General features: G+C 34.8%; 1 protein-coding gene across 2 annotated transcripts in view; it reads right to left on the reverse strand.

Moving 5' to 3' along the window:
• The window catches only part of GRID2 (glutamate receptor, ionotropic, delta 2), a 1587604-nt gene that overhangs the window by 357458 nt on the left and 1211107 nt on the right, over positions 1–19039 (reverse strand). For both annotated transcript variants that reach the window (XM_010860143.1, XM_010860142.1), the window contains one exon: positions 3256–3453. In XM_010860143.1, coding sequence (XP_010858445.1) covers positions 3256–3453 — 198 coding nt within the window. The remainder of the gene's footprint in view (positions 1–3255; positions 3454–19039) is intronic.

Here is a 19039-nt window from a genome sequence, read left to right on the forward strand (position 1 = left end):
TGGGAAAGATGGAAAGCAGGAGGAGAAGGGGACAACAGAGAATGAGATGGTTGGATGGCATCACTAACTCGATGGGCATGAGTTTGAGCAAACTCTGGGAGCTAGTGATGGACAGGGAAGCCTGGCATGCTGCAGTCCATGGGGTCGCAGAGAGTTGGACATGACTGAGCGACTGAATTGATGAAGAACATCATACTATTGCTGTGTGTGATTCTTATGTAATCAAGTCTTAAAATGATTTTAAAAGGTTATAGTTGGATGAGATATTCCCACTAAAATACTTGTACTCCTCACTTCATAGGTGAGGAGGTAAGTCTCAAAAATTTAACTAACTGGAGCAAGCACACAACAAAATTAAAAACAGCAGCAACATCAGACTAATTTTAATGCTTATTACTTTTAACTAGCATTTATTAATAGTAAGTGAAGTTTACTATTACTTGTCCACTAAGATAACTCTTACAGATTTTTATCTACTATATCTACAGAAAAAACTTGTATAATGTTTCTTCCTTTTCCTTATATTTATTTTAATATAATTGTTTATTTGGGTTCAGTTCAGGCAGGACTTCTCAGAAATACAAAGATAGGATGCTTGTTTTGTGTTTATAGTAAGGAACATAAGGTAAAGAGTCATAGATTTAATAAGAGGGTGAGGAGTGATGATTCCTGTTTTCCTATTAAAATACTTATATTAACCTTTTGCAAATAAAATTGCATATGTAAAGCATTTATTAAATAAACTGATACTATTTTTCAAGATTTAAAGAATATGAAAAACAGCTTTATTATTTTTCCTATCACTGTCTTCAACATCTCTTATTTTTTTCTCTTCTGCATCCCTTGGAAACAACTTAGATCCTTTCGTTTTCAGAATACTTTTATAAATAACTCCAGTTCTGGCAATAAGGGAATATTTTTTAATTGGGTTAACCCAACAAAGAATAATGATAAATTTTTAAAAACCCACAAATTGAATAGATTGTGTAACAGTCAAAAACAGGCATAAACTGTAGGCTCTTCAACCCTTTAAAGACAGTAACTGCTTTGGGTGAGTTCCTTTTTTCTATAGCTCATTCACTGAGAACACACCTCAGTTAGGCAATAGAATGTAGCTAGAGCTCAAGCAGAAAGTCAGAACCTTATTAGCTTGATGTGTTAGAGGGTGGTGTTTGAGGTATCCAGGCTGTCCAGAAATCAAAAGGGACTCACATAAAGGAGGGAGCCACAGAGAAAGAAGCCCCATAATCTATGTATAAGCTTCCCTCAAATCATTGGTTGACTCCTAACCAACACAAGCATAAGAATAATTCTAGCTATCTAGAATAAAAAAGTTACTGAATGAACTTAATGGAAATTGGAGATGGCAAAGAAAGAATCAATAACCTGAAAGTACATCAAGATATATTAACTCATCTAAAGTTCAGAGAGTAAAATATCATAATAAAATAAATAAGACCTCAGGGATGACCACCCCTACACTATAAAAAAGGAGCAAATTACAAATGATGGCTAACTTCTGATTAGAAACAACATTTGGCAAAAGACAATAGAATGATATATTTAAAGTCATGAACATTTAAAAAATATGTATGGTAATGAATGTTAACTAGACTTATTGTGGTAATCATTTTGCAATATATCCATATATCAAATTACTATGTCATAAACTTGGAAGTATTTATATTATGTTGTAAACATTGATACATAACTACATCATGTATGTATGTTAACCAGGTTATGTATCAATGTTATTGTGAAATAATACTGAAAACATTTATTATTGTATGAAATATTATTGAATGATAATTTTACTTATTGTTTTTGAAATAAAAAGTTACTCTTGCTTTAAAATCACCAGCCTTGATTTTAGGAATAATAATATTTTACCTACAATATTCTTCTCAGACAATAAAAAGTATAAAGAAAAAGATACTTTGATTATAAGTGACTGTGTTCTGAGACTCAGTGCTCTTGTCAAACGTAAATCAAAATTAGCAGTGCCACTATTTGAAATATTTGAAAACACTAAGACAAACAGTACCTACCAAAAATAACCCTATCAACTCAGAATTTGTTATATGCTAAAAACATTATTCAAAAATGAGGGTAAACAAAGAAATTTTAAGGTAAGCTAATGTAAAGAGTATATGCCAGGACTGGACTTCAAGACATTCTAAAGGGAATTTCTTCAGGTTGAAGTAAGTGATACCAGTTAGAAGCTCAGATGTATAGAAAGGAATAAAATGTCCCAGAAATAGTAGAAAAATAGTTAAAACATTAGACACTGTCTCCCTTCCCTTTATACCTTTGAAAGTCAATTGATTCAATAAAAAAGTATAAAGTTTTACTTTGGAGTTCATCAAATATAAATATATAACCACAATAACACAAAGGCTATGGTGAATATAAATGGAATTATATTGCTGTACATTTATTACTTTTTAAATGAGAAATGATATGATTTTAATCTACATAAAGTGTGATAAGTTAAGAATGCACATTACTGTTCTAGACTAACCACAGGCAAACAAACAAACAAAAACCAAATAAATACAAATAAGAAGCTAACAGGGAAATAAAATCAAGCACACAAAAAATCAGCTAACCCAGAGGAAGGCCAGAAATGAAGGAACAGAGGGAAAAATGAGATACACAGAAATCAAATAGTAATTTATAGACCTAAATATGACTATTCAACTCATTAGGAAAGCATAATATTTACAAATGTGGTGCACTTAATAATAAAGCTTCCAAAAAGGAAGGAAAAACTGACAGGAACAGGGATATAGTAATGGGGAAATTTAAAACACTTCTCTGAGAATTGCAAGAACAAGGAGAAAAATATAAGTAACAATAGCTTTACCTTATTTAGATCCAAAAATGAAATGATCAGTTCCTAAGTGGTCAGAATCTTATTTATTTCTTGAACTTGTGTTTTAAAAGAACACATTGACATAAATTGTGTTTGGAAAAGGCACTGTGACTTCATCATGTAGCAAACAGTGATAATATGTTTGAAGTATAACTTTGGTAAAGGTAAATCCTTGCTCTAAATATTTTTTAGGACATATTTTGAAATTTAGGTTTGTATTGTCATCAATTTTTCTTTCCACAAAGTTCATGAAATAGTATAGGCTGAGACTTGCATTCACCACCACCACCCAAGGCCTTGCCTTACACTTATTTTAAATGAAATTAACTTCCAAGGGTTATAGTCAACTTTAGATGTGTGATAAACAAACAAACGCTTACCTTAAACACTAGTTCTCCTACCAAGCCATTCCATGTTCCATCTTCCTGTGGGCTTCCATACTTGTGATCCGGTGCAACATAAATTTCATAGTTAAAACCCAGGTAGTTGGATAAGGCATCCAGAACATCGATGGAGAAGCCTTGGTATTTTTTCGGCTTACCCAGGACATTTTCAGACACCATTACAAAAGGTTCTTCCTACATGAAATTAAAAGAAATCGTTGGTGTCAATCTATGCTGCTCCTTTAAAGCAAAGATTAATTCTTCAAAGAATGCAGCTTACAGTTTAAAATTGATTTTGTACTGTGAAAGAATAACTTTGAAATAAAACTTATGTGTTATTAATGCATCATTTTACCAAACTGTTTAATCACCCAGTTTCTTGTCATCTCTCATTTAATTATTATCATATCAAAAAATTAGATGCAAGTGATTACAAAACTTCAGGAACCATAAATTCATTTCTCTTGCCACTTCAGGATAAACCTAAGATTCATCAAAAATATAATCATATTTAGGAAACCATGAATTTATTGTTTCTGTCCCTGGGTAGTTATTTCCTATATTTGTCAAAACACATAAAAATATTTTAAGAGATATAAGAGACACAAATTGTTTTGAAAAGATACAAAAATTCTAAGAACTTACAATTTAGCTAAAATTTATAATATCACATTTACTGGGAGTTATTTGCTAAGTAATTTTGAAACTTGGATATAAACACACATTTCATTGCAAAAGTAGTTTCTCCACTACTGTTATGAGAAATTCACTTACCTTTTTGGTAATCTGTGTAATTTAGTAAATTTAGCAAATTCAACCTCTTTCATCTTTTTGCATTGTTGTGCTGTTACAGTTAACAAATGGTCCCCTTTCACTTTTTAGAGCACCTAGTGTTATAAGCACTAAATTGGTCTGACATGCTGGCAGACTACAGAAAATTAGATAATGTATTTCTTAATTTCCTAAACTTGTTCAGAAAACTTTCAGCAACAGTAATATTTACAGATAACCATCCACAGTGTATATATCTACCTAGTCCTGTGGGCAGGTTATCATCTATCCTCCGTCTAAGCCAGAATACCTAAGGATTGTAACATTAAGGACTTACAAAATAGCCTTTATTGAGTTATAAAATAATATTTGACTTTTGGCTCTTACTCAAAGACACTAAGTCAGTGCCTTATAAAATCGGCTGCATCTATGATAGGAATATTGTTCACCATAACATTCTGCTGCTGCTGCTGCTAAGTCGCTTCAGTCATGTCTGACTCTGTGCAACCCCATAGATGGCAGTCCACCAGGCTCCCCATTCCCTGGGATTCTTCAGGCAAGAACACTGGAGTGGGTTGCCATTTCCTTCTCCAGTGCATGAAAGTGAAAAGTGAAAGTGAAGTCGCTCAGTCATGTCTGACTCTTAGCGACCCCATGGACTGCAGCCTACCAGGCTCCTCCGTCCATGGGATTTTCCAGGCAAGAGTGCTGGAGTGGGGTGACATTGCCTTCTCCGACCATAACATTCAGTTCTCCATAAACATTACCATGAGATAAGTTTTTATATTGTCCAGAGACAATACAGCTTAATTTTGCTTCAGTAATGCCTTTTTTAAAATAATGAAAATAAAGTAAATAATTATTTAGATATCCTATTTCACTTTAGATACCCAGGAGACCACGATGCTCATCTATAACTATGTTGACATTGTGGTATTTGTAATTTTCAAAAAATCTTGATTTTCCAAATTGCTGATACTTTTTTATTTAAAAAATGGTCTTGTTTAACTGTTTATAACTTATCTTAGCACAAAATAAATCAGTAAATGAACAGTTAGATGAAGGAGATGACTGCTATTTGTTCCCCAGTAGTGGGAACAATTAATTGCTCTTCATTAATTATACATATCTATTTTCAAATCAGCAGTTGAGAATATAGACAATCCACAATCTCCCTTTAGGCAAAGTGAGACCATGTGACCAGTTCTAAGAAGTGTGATGTAACCAGGGTGCTTTGTGCAACTGTTTTTGTGTCCTTTCTACTTCTTCTAGCTGGCATGAACACATAACAGCTGGAAGTTCTGGTAACTATCTTAGCTCACACATAATAGAGAAATAATACAGAAGTGTATGTCCTTGACATTTGAAACGCTATAGAAGGCTCACACTAACTCTCTACTGTTCTAAAAAAAAAAAAAAAAAAAAAAAGGAAAGAAAACCTCAATTTCTTATTGTTGTTAAGCTCAAGATATTTTTTTCGGTTTTTACCAGTATTTGATCCTAATGAACAAAGACAGACTGATATATATCAATAGGTTGGAAACTTTGAGAATGAACGAAAATTTTTAACAATTCTGACTTGTTTAATCTAAATGATATCAACTAAATAAAAAGTAAAAATTCAACACATCCTTTAATACTATGCATAAAATACAGAACATTTTCTTGATTCCAAATTAAAACTTCCATCTAATATAGCAGAGTTTATCACTGTTAATTATATAACCTAGTTAATGATGATACATGGCACAATGCATCTGTGACCTGAAGTCACAAAGTTGTTTAGAATAGGTCAAAGAAATTCCAAAATAAAGATCATATTCAGAGAGCATGAAAATAAGATCAGGAAATTCCAGAATTAATTGGGCATTGATTATTTATATTATGCTGTGCATGCTGGCAACAGAGAGCATGTACTTATTTCCTTATACACATCTCATTCATTGCTATATTTTGAACATCTATCCATCGACAAACTAATGGAAAGGTGCTTCATAAAAGATCTTATTGGTCCTCTACTAATAATTTTGACCATATACATTCTTTATTTATTCATGGACTTAAAATCTAACAAATCTCTTAGGTTCAGCAGCAATTTAATCACCAGGAAATGGAAAACCAGTCTTTAGGGTGACATTTGGAAAATTAAGAGGACTAATAATAACGCAAAGCTAACTGCTCTATGTGGCAAAAATAATACCCCAATGTATGCTTTCGTATGAAATAGTGATTCTTTTCAATTCTATTAACATATCTTTAGAACAACTGTTTAATTGCTAAGTTGTGTCATATTTGCTTAGTATGCTGAATTTACCCCTAGAAAATATTTTTAATTGCAACATTATAAGTAAATCCCTAGGCAAATGGATCCCTTTCAGAAGTTTGTCGTCAAAGTCTGTTCCTAGCAACATCAGCTACAAATGATTAAAGATACAGAATAAAAATGATTATACTAAGGGTTTTTTAAAGAGAGCTGATGAATTATTGATGAACACGCTTTTTAATTTTACATCCTAAATAAACTTTATTACATTTTATCACTGTCCTCTAGATCAGTGTTCTTAAGCTTTGTTTTTAAGCTCTATTACACATTTGGATTGTTATGCATAAATCCTACCTCAGACCAGTTGTGTTTTATGAGGACAATCAGCCAATATAGTGGACAAGTAAACATAGCAACAGAAATTCGACTGAAACTCTGGGACTGATAATAGAAAAGATACTTACTCCTTCTCTATGGCAATACTGAGCTTGGTTTAATCACTTTTATCTATGTACCTGTTTCCAAAATTTATTCACTCATTGACTCATCCATTTAACATGCATTAAGCAGTTATTGCATCAAATTACTACACTCAATATAGTGAGAGATATTGGTAAAAAGTCATGGACACCATCTTCAAAACAATTGTAACCTAGTATTGGAAAAGCTATGTCCTCAAAAAACATAAAGTAAAACTTGAGTATCACATACCATGACTGGCATGAACAGAAGACCAGAGAAATACAAAGGAAATTGTAAAAATAATGGAAATAGGGAGTTCTATAGTGGTCCAGTGGGCTCCACACTCCCAATGCAGGGGCTAAGGCTGGATCCCTGGTGAGGGAACTAGATTCTGCATGCCACAACTAAAGGTTTAAGATTCTACTTGACCCAACCAAGACTTGGCCTTGCCAAATAGATATTAACAAAAAAGCAAAATCACTATGCTGGGGGTTGTAGGCATGCACTATTTTTAACAGATAAGAAAAATTAGAAACAAAAGTTTCAACTCAAAAGCACACAATAAATTACAGAAGACAAAGGCATTGTCATAGCTCATCTTACTTCAACTTTATCTCTTTGGACCTCAAAATTTTAAATGAGTAGATTAAAATATAAGATACCATAATTTGTTTCATATTTTAAAGCAAGTTAAGTTGGTGTGAGACTGATAGACTCCAGATTCCTGACAGAAAAAAAAAAAAAATCTTCTGGGAAGAAAGTATTTTCATTTTAGGTCTTACATTGTCCCTTCAAACAGTTGGTTGAATATTCTGTCCAAAGCAAAAGTTAAAGATACTATGTAAAGTGTTAGTCACTCAGTCATTTCTGACTTCTGTGAGCCCATGGACTGAGGCCTGTCAGGCTCCTCTGTCCATGGAATTCTCCAGGCAAGAATACTGGGGTGGGTTGGCCATTCCCTTCTCCAATTATGTAAAAGGAAATTATATTCCATATATAGAAGCAGCAGAAATAATATATAACAGAAATGGATCTTTTCAAGAAGGTAAATGCTGAAATTTTCAAATGCATATTATAAAAATGTGTTTACTATTTTGAAAGAAATAGGAGAAAACTCTTTTGGCAGGAAATATAAAACTAAAGAAAGTGTCATTGTTAAAATTAAAAAGAACTAAAGAGAAATTTAAGAGTTAGAAAAGACAATGACCAAAAGTAGTAACTAAATGACTGAGTTTATCAGCATAATTGGAAACAGATAAATAGAGACTTAGTGACCTATTACATATTAGAATTAATATCCAGGGTACAAAGGGATAAACAAACAGAAAATCAAAAAAGAAGGGAGGGGTAAGAGATGAGAAGCAGAAAGAAATATGATGATATTAGTATGATAATCCCAAACGATGTTAAGGATATGAAGAAATAGGAGTTATCATGACTTTTGATGATGTTTAAATTGGTGCAACCACTTTGAAAAACATTTTGACATGCGTAGTAGAGACTGAAAATACTTAAATTCAAGTTAATTTTGCCTGATTTTGAGTGCTACATAAAAAATTGCCTAGTATGAAGATATGGACAGCTATGTCCTTTCAATTTCACTCTGAATATGAACACTATGAATGTTGGGCACCAGAATATATCCCCAAGAATGTTTATAGCAGTACTGTCTACAGTAGCCCAAATCTAGAAATAATCTCAGACCATGAACTCCTTAATGCCAAATTCAGGCTTAATATGAAAGTGTAGGGAAAACCACTAGACCATTCAGGTACGACCTAAATCAAACCCCTTACATTTATACAGTGAGGTTACAAATAGATTCAAGGGACTAGATCGGATAGAATACCTGAGGAACAACGGACGGAGGTTTGTGACATAGTACAGGAAGTAGGGATCAAGACCATTCCCAAGAAAAAGAAATGAAAAAAGGCAAAATGGTTGTCTGAGGAGGCCTTACAAATAGTTGTGAAAAGCAGAGAAGTGAAAGGCAAAGGCGAAAAGGAAAGATATACCCATTTGAATGCAGAGTTCCAAGAATAGCAAGGCGAGATAAGAAAGCCTTCCTCAGTGATCAATGCAAAGAAATAGAGGAAAACAATAGAATGGGAAAGACTAGAGATCCCTTCAAGAAAATTGGAGATACCAAGGGAACATTTCATGCAAAGATGGACACCATAAAGGACAGAAATGGTACGGGCCTAACAGAAACAGCAGATATTAAGAACAGGTGGCAAGAATACACAGAAGAACTGTACAAAAAAAGATCTTCACAACCCAGATAATTACAATAATGTGATCACTCACCTAGAGCCAGACATCCTGGAATGCAAAGTCAAGTGGGCCTTAGGAAGCATTACTACAAAAAAAGCTAGTGGAGGTGATGGAATTCCAGTTGACCTATTGCAAATCCTAAAAGATGATGCTGTGAAAGAAAATGTTGCACTCAATATGCCAGCAAATTTGGAAAACTCAGCAGTGGCCACAAGACTGGAAAAGGTCAGTTTTCATTCCAATCCCAAAGAAAAGTAATGCCAAAGAATGCTCAAACTACCACACAATTGCACTCATATCATGCGCTAGAAAAGTAATGTTCAAAATTCTCCAAGCCAGGCTTCAACAGTATGTGAACCATGAACTTCCAGATGTTCAAGCTGGATTTAGAAGAGGCAGAGGAACCAGAGATCAAATTGCCAACATCTGATGAATTATCGAAAAAGCAAGAAAATTCCAGAAAACATCTACTTCTGCTTTATTGACTATGCCGAAGTCTTTGACTGCGTGGATCACAAAATGTGTTGAAAATTCTTCAAGAGATGGAAATACCAGACCACCTGACCTGCCTCTTGAGAAACCTGTATGCAGGTCAGGAAGCAACAGTTAGAACCTCACATGGAACAACAGACTGGTTCCAAATAGGAAAAGGAGTACGTCAAGGCTGTATATTGTCACCCTGCTTATTTAACTTATACGCAGAGTACATCATGACAAATGCTGGACTGGATGAAGCTCAAGCTGGAATCAAGATTGCTGGGAGAAATATCAGTAATCTCAGATATGCAGATGGAACCACCCTTATGACAGAAAGCGAAGAACTAAAGAGCCTCTTGATGAAAGTGAAAGAGGAGAGTGAAAAAGTTGGCTTAAAGCTCAACATTCAGAAAACTAAGATCATGGCATCTGTCCCATCACTTAATGGCAAAGAGATGGAGAAGCAATGGAAACAGTGACAAAGTTTATTTTTTGGGGCTCCAAAATCACTGCGGATGGTGTCTGCAGCCTTGAAATTAAAAGACGCTTGCTCCTTGGAAGAAAAGTTATGACCAACCTAGACAGCATATTAAAAAGCAAAGACATTACTTTGCTGACAAAGTTCCATCAGGTCAAAGCTATTGTTTCTCCAGTAGTCATGTATGGATGTGAGAGTTGGACTATTAAGAAAGCTGAGCACTGAAGAATTGACGCTTTTGAACTGTGGTGTTGGAGAAGACTCGAGAGTCCTTTGGACTGCAAGGAGTTCCAACCAGTCCATCCTAAAGAAAATCAGTCCTAAATTTTCATTGGAAGGGCTGATGCTGAAGCTGAAACTCCAATATTTTGGCCACGTGTTGTGAAGAACTGATTCATTGGAAAAGACCCTGATACTGGGAAAGATTGAAGGTGGGAGGAGAAGGGGACAGCAGAGGATGAGATGATTGGGTGGTATCACCAACTCAATGGACATGAGTTTGAGTAAACTCCAGGAGTTGGTGATGGACAGGGAGGCCTGGTGTGCTGCATTCCATGGGGTTGCTAAGAGTCTGACATGACTGAGTGACTGAATTGAGAAATAATCTAAAAATCCAAATGTACTTCCACATGGAAAAGTGAATACATTGTGGTATATTAATACAATGTAGTATTAAACAGCTTCAAACTGAAGACATTAGAGTGATATCCAATAACATGAATGGACCTTTACAAGAATCATGATGAGTGAAAAAGAGCAATATTCCAAGGAATAGCTTGGTTCCACTTTTGTAACATTTAAAAATCTGGTGAAATAGCTACGTGTTTAAGGAGTCACACCTTAAATAGGTGGAGACACTATAAAAAAAATCAAGGAAGGAATCAGCTTTGGCTGCTAGAGAGGGTGTGATAAAAAAGATGCACAAGGATAGCTGCCTCTTGTAGGTAATGACAGTATTCTAACTTTTGTTCTGAGCAGTGGTTATCTAGATATTACTCTACTATGCATTAATTAATGGTTTAAACTTTTTTTGTGTATGGGTGTTATAATTGTAATATAAATAAAAATAAAGTACATTAAGTGGGAGAAGATAATGGAGGATGTTGAAGTCAGATTAAGGTTACTGTCTTTTATCTGTCAGGGAACCAGAACTTTGTGGAAGGGAAACAGCATAATTAGAAAGTAACTTTGAGAGAAGAGTGTAGAGTGGATTGTGACAGAGTGGGGAATAAGGGTCCTTTGTAACCATACAGATGACAGGGGATTATAGCCCACGCCTGTTAAACATAGATTTGAAAGTTGTATACAGGTGGGTTGGAATCTTCTATTACAGGGACAGAAAAAGGAAAAAGGAAATTATAAAACCCTGACTTTAAAATTCATTTCCCAGCAATTAGTTTCAAAGAGTATTAATACGACTGAGTCTAAATTGGTAAAAATGTGTCTGCCTATTAAATGAAAACAAATTGCAGACTTCGATTTGCTGATCATTTGGATGAAAGAATCTCTAAACACAATTCTCAGCAACTGGAACAAATGACGTTTTCACTGAATGCCTGTAGTTTATCAATCTTAGTGTTAGCATGAGGATCCATACAGTTGCTTATAGAAAAATGGGTTTCTGTCATTGGTAATTTTCATATTAGCAAGGATTTATTCACATCACTTGTTAGGTTATTAGATAATAACTTCATAATTCTGAACTTGTGTCCAATCACTTAAAAAATCTCATGTTAATTGCTTAGTTGATTTACAACGTTTGCAACTTGCAGACTTTGTTGTTAAATCCCCATATTTTAATAGCTATGCAATACTGTTTGCTAGTGATAGAGTTTGGAAAAAGCATCTGACATTTTTGATAGGTGTAAGTGACAAGCTCTACTGTGAAGTCTTTATTGAGGGCTTTATAGAAGTTAAAATAAGCATTACTTCACAGAATGCCGGGCTGGTCAAAACTTGGAATCAGTCACTGGTAATTCCTTACCATTCTGCTCACATGTGCAGCTCAAAGACATTAACTAGAGAATAAGAATATTTCTTAATGACCTGTTTAAAAACTTCTCCCCATAAACAATGCTCCTGGCTGAAGCAAACAAGAACTGTCTTCACGCACAGTGTGAGCTTATATTTTGCTTAGGGATGACACACTCCACTGTGATATATGCAGAATTAATGACTATCATTCTTCTTGGAAAAATCTCATTATTTTTATAGACCATATACAAAATATTAGAAACTACTATACGTTTAAAAAGGTAAAAGGTATGGAGTTGGTTATTAAAAAGATATTGAAACACCAGGACAGGAAAACAAAAATAAAAAACATCAGAAGAGGAATAAACAATCTAGGTGTTGTAAAAACAAAAACATCTGAGTTGCATGGAGAGAAGAAAACCGGCTCATAGGGATATGCAATGAAAACATTTTTCAAAGGGCTTCCACAGAAGGATTTTATGCAGGAACAAAGATTTAGAAAATATTGCACTAATCGAATTTTTGCTTAAATATATTTATCAGACAATATATTACCTTTGCTCAAACATATTTATCAGACAAGATTCAAATTATAAATAATATCAGTAAATAAAAATATTTACTCACTCTAACTTCCTAAAACCATACCTTACATATTATTTCTGACTCCTATTTTGTAAGCAATTATAAAAGTCAAAAAGATATTTTAAATTGAACACAAAGCTATTGGTATGCAAGGTAATTCATTTTCACAATAACATGTTTGATTTTATACATTCCTTTCAAAACATGAAATGGCTATATTTTAGTGACTTAATGGAGGGTGGCAAAACCAAAAAATATGTTTCTTTTGTTTCTATGAGGATCTGAAAGAAACATAAGATGCTGTAACTGGAAATACAAGGTTATATAGGACAATGGGTGATCACAACAATCCTGAGTACATTAGTTTTCATTTATTGGTTTTCCCTCACAGGCATTTGAAAATACATTTTAGGAGGCTTAGATTTTATAGGCCACAAGATTACCATATATAAACTTAGAAATATTAGACCTTTGGTTTGCTTTCTGAATATAAGTGCTGGGTAATACTTACTGTTTGTTGGGCCCTGTCTTCATTATTTTGCTAAAATTCAACACTCACATGAACCTTACAAGGCCACAGCCACATACAAGAGTCAATTCTAGTCCATAAATATTGTCAAAAGTTCACTAGTGCAGAAGACTTTGTAAGTGCAGTCATGTCAAATAAAACTATCAAAAGTATGTTTTGAGATATAGAATATTGCAGCTGCAAAAAGTGATTGGCTTCACCAAATGTCAGAATTCTACCACATATTTAACTCAAGAACCTGGTAACATCTGACTTCCAAATGATGATAACGTTTACAAACACTCTTGTTGATACAGTCATAGTCCTATAAAAATATTGTCAATAACAGTCCTGTTAGCACTGTCAGCAGAGCTTTATGTCCAGACAGTCCATGTCCAGGACATAAGCTTTATGTCCAGACAGTCTATGTCAGGACATAAGGATGTTTAATAAATATCAAATGAAGCTAATTAAATATGAGAATACAATAAAAAGTTAAACTTGAAATGCTTAAAGTTAGTGGTATATCTATCCAAAATAATATTATTACAGAAAAACAGCAGAAATTCATGTATCTATTGTCATTCAAGAGTGTTAATGCTAGGCAATGCTATGCTAAGAACACAGCAATGAACAAAGCCAACAATGAACAGACCTCTCTATCCTTGTAGACCTACATGCTAATGGGAGTGGTGGACAATACACAAAATAAGCACTCTTTATGTTATGTCAGATGATGATAAGAACATGGGGAGAAAATTAAATAAATATTGAGGACAAAGAGCATGTGAGAAAGTGTTGTACCTTCAAGGAAGATCCTCTTTAGAAAAACCTTTCGGACTGAAAAGAGAGTAAGTGTAAATGTGTCAGCAGGAATCTCTCTGACATGACTGAGAGATAGAAGGGACGCTGGTGTGGTAGGAACCGAGGAAGTTAGGGTCAGATAGGAAATATCTGAGAGATAACAGGTGTGTGTCCAGTGGAGCTTCAATGGTACTTTCAAGCCCCGTGACAACTTTAGCTCTTATTTTGACTGAGATGGGCAGCCTGATGGGCTCTGGGCAGAGGGGGTGTGTAATCTGCTATGTTTTAACAGTTTTCAAGACAGTTGATGGTATTGAAAGAAAGCTAGAAGGGCCAAGGACAGAATCTAGGAGAGTAGTTAGGAATCCTTTGCAATAAGCCAGTGAGTTAGGCAGTAAGCTGAATTTGATGCGAAGTAGTTGGATTCTGGGTAATCTTTGAAATCCCAAAGCTGATGGGATTCACTGATACATCAGATGTGCAGTTATTAGTACTTAGTGAGAATTGATAGGATGCTATGCCATACTTCTGGAAATTCTAAGTGGAGACCTCAGCCTTTAGAAGTATATGGACTCCTGAGATTCTCCCTGAATGTTTTTCATTTGGCATATGCAACATAATTTTATTAGAGGGATTAAAACTTTCAATCAATAGACCAAAGTCCTTAGGGCGAATGTTCAATACAGAATCAAAGGTAATATTTTGAACAAACCTACTGTATTGAGTGCAAAATTAATACACATTCAAATTTAATAGAAGGAAAATGTGCACTTTCTTTTTATCCTGCATATTTGTGATTCACATAATCAGTTAAAAGAGAAATAATATTTAGCAGAAGAAATAAAAATCATTAAAATCATCATAATCTTTAAAGCTTGAATTTTAAAAGGAGAAAGTTCAATACCAAACATTAAGGGTGAATTATTTATTTTTGTTCTCTTAATACACCTTTGAGAAATAGAAATTTCAAAAAAAGATGAGTTATTTATAGCTCGTTGGATTGGCAAAGAATGTTAATTTTTAATCATATAAGGAAGCAGACTTTCTTATACACTACTTATGTGAGTTAAAACTGGTACAACCTTTAAGCAAACAAATTCATGAAGTGAAGAAGTGAAGTGAAGTGAAGTCGCTCAGTCGTGTCTGGCTCTTTGCGACCCCATGGGCAGTAGCCTGCACCAGGCTCCTCTGTCCATGGGATTTTCTAGGCAAGAGTACTGGAGTGGGTTGTCATTTCCTTCTCCAGGGAATCTTCCCGACCCAGGGATAGAACCCAGGTCTCCTGGATTGTAAACAGACGCTTTACCATCTGAGCCACCAGGGAAGTTTAAACAAACAAATTCATGGTAGGAAAGCAAACGTTTGGAAATTTTTGTGTTATTTCTTTTGGTAGCTGTCCAACTAAGAAGGTAATAATAAATGAACATAGTTATGTAGCTAAAAGAATGTTAATTGCAACTTCTCTAGTGAGAACTTGAAAACAAACTAAATGTCCAACAATTAGGGATTGCTTTTTTAAAACTCTGTATCATGGACTGAGACACAGCACATTCAGCTGTCATCTCCAGTGTCTCAGTGCCCTGTTACATAGTTATTTGCCCAGAATCAGACCACAGGAGGGTTTATTTAAGAACATTTTAAAGGCTGGAGTTAGTTTGTTTTTGTTTGTCTTAAAGATTCAAAATATTACGGTAAAAACATTACTTTCACTTGCATTCCAACATATTTCAGTAAATGGGACATGAAAATGTTGAATTTCAGTTGGCATTCTGGGAATTATGTAAAACCCTGAACAAATTAATGGAAATTTGAGACAACTGTAAAGATCATTCATCAAGCAGATGAAAAAAAAATATTGATTTACATCTGTTGTGTAAAGGATACTTGTTTACTTTAAAGATAGTCATATATATTTTGCTTAATGGGAAGAAAATGTACAAAACTATTCATGAGTATGTGTGTGGGTGTCTTAGTCAATTCAGACTGCTATAACAAATTACTAGAGACTGAGTGGCTTAGATATCGAACACTTATTTCTCACAGTTGTAAAGCCTGGAAAGTCCAAGATAAATGTGCCAGTAGATCCAGGGTTTGAGGATAGCTCGCTTCCTCTGCTTCACAGGGCAGAGAGCAGAGAGATCATCTTTCTCATGTCTCATCTTGTGAGGGCACTAATCTGATTCATGAAGGCTCCACTCTCATGAGACGCATGTGCACATGTAAATAAACCTTGACTTTCTCCTGTTGTCATTTAATTCACAGGCCCCCAAACATATGAACCTAAGAAGGTAGAAGAAAAGTTTTCCTCCCAACAGTACCAAGCCTTTTTCATGCAAGAAGATAGTCTTTCCCTTAAAATCCATCTGGAGATAACAAGGTACATAATAATTTTGGTAATCCCACTTTATACCCTTTGCTGAAACTGCACTCACTATTTCTGCCATTGACCTGCCTGATCTAAGGTTTTAAGAATAAGGTGACAGGTTTTCTATTTCCAGTAAGCTGAATGCTTTCTGAAGGACATGCTTTTTTATTTTGATTTTATTATGAACCACAGAGGGATACTTAAAGAAAAGATTTCTTGCATAGAGGGCAGAAACAGAAGAATAGAAAACAGAAATGTGCTGATATTTAAAAGCAAGAAACAAATCTGTGGGGATTTACAGAATGTAGAGAAGTCTCAGCTTAAAGTGGTAAAGACAATATTCTATGTTTCAAAAATTAGTAAGGGTATAAAAGATTACTGAAGTATTATTTAAATTAATAAAAAGCATATAAAATAGATTCTGTGCTAGTTTATCAGGTCTGTAGATATGGACTACAGTACTGAATTAATTATGGGGCCATATTAAGGAATTAGAGGAATATACCTGTAATTTGGGCTTTCCTGATAGCTCAGTTAGTAAAGAATCTGCCTGCAATGCAGGAGACCCTGGTTCGATTCCTGGGTCAGGAAGATCCACTAGAGAAGGGACAGGCTACCCACTCCAGTATTCTTGGTCTTCCCTTGTGGCTCAACTGGTAAAGAATTTGCCTGCAATGTGGGAGACCTGGGTTCAACCCCTGGTTTGGGAAGATGCCCTGGAGAAGAGAAAGGCTACCCACTCCAGTATTCTGGCCTGGAGAATTCCATGGACTATATAGTCCTTGGGGTTGCAAAGAGCTGGACACAACTGAGCAACTTTCACTTCACCCATAATTTATGGAAAAATGTAAAGATGTATGCAACTTTTTTCCCATGATTTTTTTTTAAATTGCATAATAGAATGGAATGTTTAGTGTAAAACTAGTCACAATACTTAACCCTATGACATACTTCATTGGATGGAGCTAATGTCACTTAGAGTGATAAAACATTGAACACTGATCCTTCTATTTTTACATTCCTCAGCAGATACTCCAGGAGTAATCCCAAATGTAACATTGCATGTACAGAAAATCATTTTAGTTTTGGGGCTGAAGACCAAAGGTCATTCTTAAATTTTGAAAGGACTCATTAAACAAAGGTGAGAGATATTTTTCAAAGTCTTTGTTCTTGATGAGTGATCACTTTTTTATTCTCCTTGACTTCTAAAAAATTAAAAGAGTTTGCTTTTTAATGCTAATCAGTTTCTTCTTTATTCCCCAGTAGACTTCAGACCATTCAGCCTCCATACTGTATATTCTTGAGCTCTTTATTGACCATGGTCTTAGAGATTTTATTTGGCTCAGAACAACACAACAGCTTGTTATTTTTAATTGAACTGCAGAGTACATTAGTCTACATAAGAATCAATGGGAAAAATTAATTTGAATATTTCATTTTCCCATTTAATGCCACTGGCGATGGTTAAAAATAAAAAAGAGAAAAGGAAAAAAGAAACACCTTCAAACCTACCCCCAAAAATCTAAAATATGTAAAGTGCATATCCTTGTGCTAACTCCCATCACATAGAGAACCTGAAATTCTTTGCTCAAAATTTTAAAACATCCAAGAACCACAAATTCGCTTTTCAGTATAATGGCTTTTTTGTTTCCAGGTTAAAATAATTGATACACAGTTTACATGGAGATGCTGTGAAGAGATACCTTAAAATCCAAACCTCTTTGTATTTCGTCTGATCATTGAAAAACCCAAGGGGTGTATTTTGGAAGAGTATGCATTTGCCTTCCTTTCCTTGACCAGCTTTTCCATTTCTGGGGCCTCCATACAATATGGTGGTTCTCTCCTTGACTGCCTCCCATCTCCCAGAGGGAGCTGACTTTTAATAGCTGTTTGTGTTCTAGAAGCTGACAGATGAGTAAACTATTCCCATGTTGGGTACTTTTTGGAGGTAACTTTTCTCATTTTAGACCACCCTAGAGTCCTGTTTAATGCAATAGATAGTGACTTGATGAATGGTCCCCCATTGGTCAAAACCTGTTACCTGGCTTTTGAAAAACTCCAAATCACGCCTGAGGCCTATCTTCCTCATCGGTAAGGCAGCCATATGCTGCTGCTGTTGATAAGTCGCTTCAGTTGTGTCCGACTCTGTGCGACCCCAGAGACGGCAGCCCACCAGGCTCCCCCATCCCTGGGATTCTCTAGGCAAGAACACTGGAGTGGGTTGCCATTTCCTTGGCCTTGGCTCTTGGAGAGGGACTGGGAAAGCAGACAAGGTTTTCTCAAAATGTATTTCCTTTGTAAACTGAAACCTAATGATTATACTTTAATTCCGAACACTAGTTTTCCCTCCTAATTGGAAAGGTTTCTAAGATGTAAGAAAGGACAACTTCCTGTGACTTTTTTTTTTTTTTTCATCTGTTTGCCTAGTATCAGTTATGTCACTGTAAAACAGCAACAACATCAACATGCTATGGGAGCTTAGAAGTGACAACTGAATATGCATCTTCCTAATGAAAGGCTGAACCTTTTGAGAGGTCAAGGAAACATTTAGAACACTGATACAGCAAGATGTGTGGGAGTATCCTACTTTATATATTTGTACACCTAAATATCTATTACTACATAATTAAAAGGTAAATACATGCTTTTCATGTATCCTTTTAAATAAAGTCTTCGTTCAATAAGATCTTCCCAGTAATAGAAAACTGTCTCAAAAGTCTCTAATATTTTAAACTATGTCCAGTACATAGCTTCTAGAAAGTGAATTATAACAAAGTGGTAAAATAAAAGTTTATCTTTTTAGTTAAAAAAAAAATTGGA

Source organism: Bison bison, unplaced genomic scaffold (assembly GCF_000754665.1).
Source record: "Bison bison bison isolate TAMUID 2011002044 unplaced genomic scaffold, Bison_UMD1.0 scf7180017864464, whole genome shotgun sequence".
NCBI lineage: Eukaryota > Metazoa > Chordata > Mammalia > Artiodactyla > Bovidae > Bison > Bison bison.